General features: G+C 37.5%; 2 protein-coding genes across 2 annotated transcripts in view; both read right to left on the bottom strand.

Annotated features, from left to right (window-relative positions):
• Positions 1–6: 6 nt before the first annotated feature.
• Positions 7–2,124, bottom strand: LOC108627823 (KIF1-binding protein homolog). Its single transcript, XM_018029336.2, has one exon. It carries the CDS (start codon positions 1,963–1,965, stop codon positions 154–156), a length of 1,812 nt encoding a protein of 603 aa, XP_017884825.1. The 5' UTR covers positions 1,966–2,124; the 3' UTR covers positions 7–153.
• A 1,066-nt stretch (positions 2,125–3,190) lies between these two features.
• Positions 3,191–10,560, bottom strand: part of Kr-h1 (kruppel homolog 1) — a 9,539-nt gene continuing 2,169 nt past the window's right edge. Inside the window, exons 2-3 of the mRNA XM_018029696.2 lie at positions 7,975–8,768; positions 3,191–7,897 (exon numbers count right to left, since the gene is read on the bottom strand). Coding sequence (XP_017885185.1) covers positions 7,187–7,897; positions 7,975–8,751 — 1,488 coding nt within the window. The 5' untranslated portion in view covers positions 8,752–8,768 and the 3' untranslated portion in view covers positions 3,191–7,186. The remainder of the gene's footprint in view (positions 7,898–7,974; positions 8,769–10,560) is intronic.

Raw genomic sequence — 10,560 nt, 5'->3', positions numbered from 1 at the left:
ATCATATTTCATTAAGTGGAAAGAAGTTTCGGTACTATTAAGTATAGTAGAAAGCATAGAAGTAAATAACACAGAAAATTTCATTTAAGCATTTTCTTCATAAGAATAAAAACTAATTACATTATATGCGTCAACTCGATATGGACTTGTTCACTAATTATCTCTTTCTCGTAACCTGTTTAGCTTAATCGGTAACAAATTTACCAATTCCCTGCAAAGATTCAACTCGACTTTCATTACCTCAGCAGCACTGGGATAGTTGTCGCAATAGTCAACTACAAATTTATATGCGTTGTAACTGTTTTGCGTATTCTCCAATTGAATCGTTTTATCGACACTTACTATTTTATTGTATAATCTACCGAGATGGAAATAAGAGAATAGAGCTGATTGCATTACCTCGGCGGGGAATTCTGCCCCAGAATTCGAATTACGCATTTGTATCGAATTAAGGAAGGCCTGAAAATTTTTAATAGCACTCTTTGCCAAGTGATTAATTTTCGCTAATGCTTGCGCCGTTGGTTTCTCATCGGAGGATCGCAAACGATCAAGTTTTATGTCAAGAATATCAGAATACGTTTCTCCCAGTTCGAGCCAAATCTGCCTGCAGGCTGACTCGTAGTACTGAGGATTCAATTCCTTGATCACGTCTTCTAAAACATTTATTCTCCTCCTATGCATTTTCGCCTGTCTATCTTCGTGTTCTTCGAAGAACGACAAGTATTTGTACGCCTGTGAAATATCCTGCACGATTAATACGTAATCAGACGCGTGATTTTCTAAAGTGTAATACGTCTTAGCCTGCTCGAGCCATTTTAAAACGCTTAAGAAAACTAATCTGGCGTCATCGAAATCCAACAGATATTTGTCAGTTATTTGATTCGCGATTGGTTCTATTTCTTTTTCTAAAATATCAAACCTTAAATCACCGATCGTATTCAATTTCGATTCCTTATCAGTTTCATCATCGTCCTGTTCCGATTCGCTCCTTTGCAAAAGTCTTTGCTTTGATAAACTCATAAGTAAAATTCCATACTTTGCCCAACATCTTGCAACGTCGGCGCTTCTGTGTTTAAAATTTTCCCATTCCGCAGTGAGTGCCTCACTCTCCCCATTTTCTTCCGTTTTCTCTTTCAAGATGTTTTCATACTTTTGTAATATGTAGGACGCAGCCGCCAAGTGATGTCTGGCTTGTGAGAAACCTTCGTTCTCCATGAAATATTGTGACAATGTCGCTGAATTCAGGGCCCAATCTATATAATCTAAATCCTGCGTTAACTTATTCTCTCCTAACTGTCTGCGCAATGTCATGTGACAATACAACGCAGACTGACGATGATCTTTTAAAGAACCGTAGACCTGAGCTAAGCAATACAATGTTAAGGTGTGAACTTTTTCCAGTACATCTCTTGGACTCTGGTTATCTTTGAATTCTTCAATGCCAAGAATCTGGGCCATATTAATGACAGGACTCTTAGATGAATCATCGTCACCTGTTTCTAATTGATTTTTAAAATCATTGTATATTCTTTCAGCTTGAATTAAAAATTCTTTTGCCTTTGTCAACTGATTCCACTGAGACCATATTATACCCAACTGATTCAGCGCATTCAGTACGGGCAAAATAGCTGCCGGTTCGAGTTCTTTGTTTTTCAATAATTTGATACACTTCATAGATTGTTCTTCACCTGGTTTCAACTCTTCGGTGTCAACATGTAACATTCCAAGATATAGATGTATCACTGCGAGTGTTAAAATTCCATTCTCCTTTTCCTCTTCAGGTATGTCTTCTAAGATCTTAATCATCTTTGTTTCCATCGATTTCAATAAGTCGATAACTTGATATATGATTTTGTACGACACGTTTTCGGTGCTCAATTTTTTATGATCGTTCAGTAATTTTCTAATGTCTTTGAATTTTGCTTGCACGTTTGCGAGCGAGTCTTGAATAGAACTCGACTCCATGCCGGTTTATTAAATATATACTTATTATTTATTATGAATTTTTCCTCGAAGTTTGACGTTTCTGAATGTAAACACAGAACCACAGAACTGCATGGAACACTACTCGTGCATGGATGAATTTAGACGAGTCTCCACGAGTTTCAACGAGTTTTGACGAATCGCCTGAAAACTCCCACCACTCCCACTCTCCGATAAGAGCTTCTTTTTCACCATGAATATAGCTACGAAATTTCCCGATATCGATAGTTGAGTCGCCCGCTTGACGATTCTGTCAAATTCTGACGTTTTTGAGTGACTTGTGTACAGGCGAATCTTTGGAAATGTGAAATCTGCTACTACAGAGGAAATGAGGGTGAGAGTGGTCACGCCTGGGATTTCATGATTTCGATGGTATTTAGCGGTCATAGCATAAAATTAACTTTTTTAACCTTCAAACTCTTGTATTGCACATAATAGTTACTAGTCTAGACAATTACGACGCATTTTTTACTTTATGTAATTATTATTCTTACGATATTATTCTTCGACATTCGTTAATAATTCCGAATGACAAACAAGCGTTTGCTTATTTGCTATTTGTTCGACATATTTGGAATAGATCGCTTGTACTTTCACGAGTTTTCTCTACATTCTTTCGAGATGCGCTATTGTATTTGAAAATCTTAATGATTTAATAATAATAAAATTAATAAATCAACGTAGTTCTCAAACTAAAGGAATTGTCTGACTTTCGGCGTCTAAACCTTGATTTCCAAGCCTTCGTCAAGGTTCTCCCAGCTGCCGGTTTACCAAACATATTCGAATAAAATTTCAGTTGCGATAAAGAGATTCTAGTCCATTCACTGTTCATTTCAAAACGTTCTTTTATTTTATAAGTCACTGAATTTAGGAAGATTTGTAGTTTATCCTATTAATATTTAAATTCATAGAATCTATCAGACGTAAACGATATTATTTTATATGAATTCTTATCATCTAAGATTGGTAAAAGTCTAAAGAAGAAATAAATAACATTCATGACAGTATATATTTTAATGCAGTGAATACACGACAGTTTGTTTCGACATTCGGCAAAAAAATACATATGTAAATAATATATANATTAAATTAAATCCTTACGCAATTCTGGAAAATAACCAAGGAAATACAATCATTAATGTCTATCGAAACGCTTCTTAAAATTTTTGGACATTCTTGTCGACGCAAACAGGAAAAGAGCAAACGATACCTATAACATGATTTATAAAGAGAAAAAAACACTGATCACTCTATTCCAGAGATCAGACTGTAAAAATCAGTTACAATTAGAATTATTGCAGCGAGCCGCGCTTAAAACAAGATTTTTCAGTATCTGCGCACGATGATCATTGTCTTATTTTTTTTACATGAACGTCGTGCCGTTTTTGTTTCATCGAACGATCATTGAAACGCGAAAAGCGAATAAGAACAAGTACTTTTCGATTGTTAGTACGAATTGTTTGCGTCTTGTTTACATTACATTCTCGTTGAAATTGTCTTGTATACAATGAATCTCTACAAAAATGTTTCTTTTCGTTCCGTTATATGTGTAGTCAGTTCCGCACGCCCGGGAGAATGGGACAAAACACGTCCCACTCGGCATGCACTTTGTATATCTTAAAAATAATAAGTAATAACTGATAATTGTAATGTTACGCCAGAGCCCATTTCCGAACTCCGAATGTATTAAATCTATTTCTCGTCATTATCGTAATACTTAACAATTCGCATCGGTTTTGCTTCTATCATCTGTTTTCATTACTAGTCACGTGGCCCGTACGCGACGATTTACGAAGAAATAATTTTTAATCCTACGCTACTAAATTCCGGTCGCAATACATATTCTTATAACTATTCTTGTAACGTACCGTCCAAATTTATAACAACAAGCTTGGTCATTTGGTAGCAACCCTTTTGTTTGCCAACAGAAATGAACTTAAGGAACGAGCTATTTGACTTAAATGTTACGATTGCACATTAATTTTATGCTGCGCGTTTAATTTACGCACGTTCAACGAGAATATAAATTCGCGCGTAACAAAAACACATTAACTTAGAAGAACGTTTCGAAACGCTGAGTAAAAAATAGTACACAGGCCACGTGTCAAAATGAAAAACATACATACTCCCCTATATAAATATTGTATCGCTTATCGGCATACGAACAATGGCTCAATGTATACGCAAGCTGTCCCATATAAACCACAGGTTAAAAAGGGTAGATTCACGCGCGGAGCACACGATCTATCAATAAAAGAGAATTTGAAAATGAACCTACCTCATCAACTGATATATCTAATATTATTTTCAAAGAAACTTCGTGGGTACATGCAAAGATTCTTCTTTTATTCCATGCTCCTCGCGGGATCTCCCATTAAATTATTTCTCAATATGTATAAAACATTCTGCACTCTGCACTCTGTACTGTATACCATAATATAGGAGCTACTCGAAATCTAAATACAAATGGCTGAAAATGACAATAAATTGCGACGATTCGATTCAAATTTTAACTCGTTAAACTTACATGCTTGCACGCATGCTTGTACTGGCAGTGGGCATAGCTTCCCTCAATACTCTTGCATGTATAATTTTGTTTCCATTGATCATTTCGTTTTCACCAGAAGCTTGTTACTTCTTTGTTGATCTTACCCTAATTGCAATCGTTTATACTCCAGTAAGATTTAAAACCAAGCCTCTTAAAGGTGGTCAATACTACTAATCGGCAATTAAATATAATATATGTATATAACATTAATTTTTCGGCTCATTTCTTCTTTTTTAAGTTTCTCGAATTTTGGACTCGACTTTTGTACTTGAAGTTAGTGTGCTTTTCATAATCATCACTTTTTTGAAGAACGATTTGCTGGACCATTTCTTATCATGAACGATGTTAAGGCCTCTTTTAAGAAATAAGCTAGATTTTTTATAAAAATTGGTCAACATTTTATTGTTGCCTCAAAAGTGGCCTTAACGTAATTAGTGTTGAAAAATCGGAGATTGCATCGATAGATCTAATAAATTCGAATTTCGTCGCGCCAGATTTCTAAAGCAATTTAATAACGTAAACTAGATCAGATTTAAGACGATATAGAAATATCAAGAAAAATAATTTATTTATTTAATGTCAGTTGTTATTCGTTTGAATTCTCTATTTAGTACTTCAGCAGATACCGAGTAAAGACTCAAACACGATAATAAATATTAATGTAATGCCTTTTAAATATTTAGTTATTCTCTTCGTTTATCGATTATAACTATTTTAAGACACTTGTATTTATATAGAGAATAAAAAAGTGAACAGAATAATCTAGAGATACGAAATAAACAAAAATAAAATGTCATTTACACATTTATGTGACTGCGAGCTAGCATTCTTGTTTGGAACTGGAAATAATTATTTGTGGATGCTAATGAAGAATCACTTAAACATTTTGTTTAAACAAATATACGAGGCTAACGACGACGAAATTGAGCAATTAGGTGCAATATTTTCTATTTAAATATCGCTTTTATCGTATTGTATCAATACGTAATTGGAATTTCATTACTTTTTTTAAAAGAAGGAATAATTTTGTTTAGACTGGTATCAGTCTTGTTTGTTTGGCAAGAAATTGGAATCGTTCCTTAAACTGAACACAAAATACCATGCGATATACAATTATGAAACATGCACAATTCAACTCTCAAGATAGAATAAATTACTCGAAAGAAGCGATTCACTTTTTCGCGACAGTGGCATGGCCCTCGGAAAATCAACGCAGTCAATTAACAGAAAATTATTTCAAATTACATTTCAAATTCTATAAAGGAACGAGTAACATGGTCAAAACACAAATTGAATAATTTGATACTGTACAAGAGAAATATTCTAAAATTACGTGTTATCTTGCAACCACCCGGTTATATTCAACTATTTTTGCTACTAAAAACAAATTAAAGTTAACTGAATTATATATAAAAATTGTTTCGACCGTGTAAGTTCCAAGGCCTTTCGTAAACGGTGACGCTACTCGCGTCACAGTGACCCGCGATCTTCATTATATTTACATTAATCCGTTACAATTTACATACATACACACGCACACACACATATCTACACGTACACGTAATGTGAAATACGAAAGGATTACACGGAGCACGCCAGCCACGAGTCGATGGAGTCAGGCAAACCTTGTTCGTGTTCACCCTCTCTAATGACGTTTTCTATGAATAAAGTACGATCATCTAATATTTAAAATTCCTTGGACCGGTAGCTTTCATTTTAATTAAACGAGTTTCGTAATTAAAATTAATTTTCTGTAGCTTTCGTTTGAATCAACTTCTCTCGATATACGTCTCATAATAGCGTAAGGAAGTAAGTTGGCGACGAAGCGAATTGACGTTTCCTGTATAATCTTTGGCAGTTTATAAATGACGAATGTGTGATCCGCTGGCGAGCTCTAACAATAAGTGCGTTACGACGTCCAACCTGAGGCACGTGTAAAACAGTTCTCGGAACCAGTCAAAACCCGCGAATTAATGAGGCCACTCTGTCGGAATTTTATTGGACTGCAAAGTGTTCTGCATTATTTTCAATAGTAAAACTAGTGGACGTTGTTCTATTGTTTCGTTTAAGGCTTGGCGAAGGATATTCTCCAACCGCAACTTTCCTCAAACTCCTTACGATTTCAAATTATTGTCACCTGTAATTACCGATTAAGTAGATTCAGTAGTATTGTACTGAGCTTGGAGCGTTTTACATTTTAAAGACGTGGCGTGGAGGTTTGAAGAAAATTCAAATAAAGTGATAACAAACGTTCGGCGTAAAAACAAAATGAACTTGGATCGTGAGATTCCGCAGTGAAATTCCGCGGCAATGCGATTCCGATTCTCGGTATGAAACTCCTTAGTCAATTAGCGATGGGCTCGTGTCTCATGTAATAGTTCCTCTCGCTCATATATATTTTGCATCCAAGATTTAAAAGTCTTAAAAGCTTTGAATTTTTCGTAACAACGTCAAAGTTTGTCAATAGAGTCGAAACAGTTCAACAATTTTCAGTAACATCGAATATTAATTATTATCTGCATTCATCCAACCCATCGCTAATTCTGAACGCGTATCTAACGCTACACACTCCCATAGCCGCGAAACTCGAATCGTGTCTCACCGTGTGCATGAAACTGTCACTGGTTCAAGGTCAGTTTCCTTCGAAATCCTCCACTATGACGCTTTCGCGAACTGAATAACAGAACTCTGGCGTTGCGAGGCGATCAATCCGTTCCGTTCGATCTCCATCGATTCCAGGATCATTTTGCACCGCTTCCTCGGGGGAAGTATCAACGTTTCTCTTACAGGAATCGCCAGATCGAGGGGATCCGGCGAGGGAACGGGACTCACTGGATTGCTGCTCGGTGGAGTCAAAATCGGGTCTCTTTCGGCAGCTTCGAGGGCAGCCTCCACTCTTCTGCGGGCATCGTTACCGGGCAGATTGAGAAGTGACGAACAGTCACTGTAATCGTTACTCTGAATCCCGAAACTAGTGTACGTCGGCGAAGCGTCCGGGCACAGAAATATCATATGCGGTGGCTCAAGAGGAACCACCGGCGTTGATTGGTGACATCGGTCCTCCTTAGGCACCTGAAGCGGTTGCGAATACTGCTCTCTGGAATACATGTAATATGGAAAATCCTGTGGAGTGTTGTTGTAAACAGCAGTGTCCTCGTTCGGCTCTTCAGTCTTGAGCTCCTCCTTTTTTGTGCTCAAGCCGTTCGAAGGAGAAATCTCGATCTCCGGCTCAATCGGCGAGTCTCTGGGAGAACCGACGACGGACGAATCCGAATGAGTCTTTATGTGCAGCTCCATTGTTTTCTTCGAGCCGAAAGTCTCGTGACACAGCGTGCACTTGTAGACCTTTTCACCGTAGTGAGCAACCTGAAACATTTTGACCAATGTAATTAGATACCTATCGCTCCTAAACTTTGACGAAACAATATATTATCGTCACGAACCTGGTGCAGCTTCAACACGTGATTATATCCGAAGGATTTTCCACAAATGTCGCAGGTGTACGGTTTTTCCCCGGTGTGAGTCCGCGTGTGGACTTTCAGTTGCTTCGAGCAGGTGAATCCCTTGCCGCAGGCCTTGCACACGTACGGTTTTTCTCCGGTGTGCGTGCGCATGTGTATTACCAACTGGCCGCTCTGAATGAACGTCTTCGAGCAGACGGTACACTTGTGTGGTCGTTCCCCGGTGTGGATCCGCATATGCCGGTGCAGCTTCCCGCTGTGCTCGAACGCGCGGTTGCACACGTCGCACTTGTACGGTCGTTCCTTCGTATGAATGCGACGATGAACGCTGAGATTCTCCTTCACGGAGAACGATTTATTACAGTACTCGCACTGGTAGGGTTTTTCACCAGTGTGCGTACGATAATGCCTGGTCAGCCGCGCGGGCACCGCGAACGTTTTTCCGCAGATGTTACAACGGTAAGGATCCTCGCCTTCCTTACCGTGCGAGCGCAAGTGGCTCTGGTACAGGCTCTTCTGATCGAATGCCTTTTGACACAACATGCACTGAAACGGTTTCTCTTCGACCTTCAGCGCCTCGACGCCGCACGCGGGCGACGCGTACACGCTCAAATCCGGGCTACACACGAGGCTCTTTACAGAGTTCAATGTCACTACCGTCGGCGAGGGCTCGTGCTGCGAGCATCCCCTCACGGTTGGCATTTTGCTGCTCATCGTTGCGCTATTTGCCATTTGCTCCGTCTGATAGTGACCGATCATTTTTCGTTGCGTTCTATCTGAAAATCCGGGAAAATAACAATCAATCGGAGTGCCTCTCAAAAATACTAGACTTGTCATATTTATTGTCAAAGTATCATCGACAGACTGCGGACTTTTATGTAAAATTATATTTTGTATATAATCATAATCAATTTATACAGACTTATCATTTTTACAATTTCAGAATGTGAGACTTACATAGATTGTTTTATTATATACAACAGGTGCATTTTTACATGCCAATTTTCTGTAATTGGATAAAAATCTGCAGTCTAGTCATCAACATCCACGTATTTTTTTAAGAAGAAAACAATGGTCATTAATAATTATATTTTATTTGTAGTAATATAATTTGAGACAATAAATAAGAGGAACAACGAAAGTCAACAATACGCATAAGAGATAATTGCAGTAAAAAATAAGTTGATAAAAGAAGCTTCGAGCAAATTAAGCGTTACGAAAATACATATAAAGATAAAATCAAGCGTCAGCAAGCAATAATTTGAATAAGTCTAATGACGATATAAAGACAAAGATAAACAAACGCGAAACGCAGTTTTATTTACCTGTATAATAATAATAATAAGAATGATATATTTGTTTGTACTTTGGAAGACTATTTTCGTGAGGTAGATAGACATGAGGTAGATAGGAAGAAAATGACAGGGACGTCGCCCTACGTGTGAAGGCAACTATGTGCAAAACGCTTTGATGATGCGCGCCCCGCTCCGAAACGGTGGGGTAAAACGCGGCGGTCTATTCCATTCCCCACCGCTCGTCCTTTGCCAAGATCAAGAATAAAAAAAAGAAAGGAAAAGCGCCCACGAATCGTCCGACGCCCCGTGCGTAGACGCACGCGCACGCACACGTATCCTGCAATCCTTAGCCCGTCCCCCGATCCTACCCGACTTATGATAAACCGTGTATTATCGACGCGTGGACCTGCCTCGTCCGAAACCTTTTCATTCTCGATGCTTGGAAGGATATTTAAACTCGTAAGCTGAGAATGAATAACACAAACGTATTCGAACATAGAATGCTACGAAATACTGTGAAACGTCGTATATTTAATGTAATAATGATTCATTGCGTTAAATGTTAAAGAGGAAATGTGCCTTAAATGTTGCTAATTCATTTTTTAAATAAAGGAAATCATTATTACACTGCGGGTTTTTATGCAAAATAGAATGTTTAGCATAGAAGACTAAAGAGAATTTATATGTGCTTTATTCTTACTCATTAAATATCGTATCGTGCACAATACTTCTGACGTTTTTTATAATTTTGCATTTGAAACCAGTGTTCAAAATTCAGCATATTTATGTTTCTTATAAATGCATCAAAATTCGCAGTCTACTTATTATACATTTATTGTAACACGTTATAAAGGAAATCGATTCGATATAAAAATGTTTAAAATGTTACTGATTCATTTTTCAAATCAACATCGAATTAAAACGGTATCTGACCTGGCTATGAATTAAAATAGCAATATTATGTTTGACATTTTGCAAATAGGCAATTATTCTCGTTTTGAAGTTATATTAATCTGAAGTTAACATGTATTTTATAATTCGACTGGGGATTTTATACAATTCTAAGAAAAACAAATAAGCAGAAATTATATAAATGCAACATGTAATGTATAAATGCGGTGACCATCCGTTCTGTATTTCCGGGGACAGTTCTGTATTTCAGCAGTATGTCTCCGAAATGTTAATAAACACAACTGCAAATGTTCTGTATTTATTTTTTAGTCCCGTACTTGCATATTAAGGATGTAAGTATTGGCTTATAGTATTAAGTAAG

The sequence above is a fragment of the Ceratina calcarata genome, unplaced genomic scaffold, assembly GCF_001652005.2.
Source record: "Ceratina calcarata isolate Rehan_Ccalc_2016 unplaced genomic scaffold, ASM165200v1 scaffold127.2, whole genome shotgun sequence".
Taxonomy (NCBI): Eukaryota; Metazoa; Arthropoda; class Insecta; order Hymenoptera; family Apidae; genus Ceratina; species Ceratina calcarata.
The sequence above is the reverse complement of the archived record's forward strand: the minus strand, read 5'-3'. Positions and strand labels throughout refer to the sequence as shown.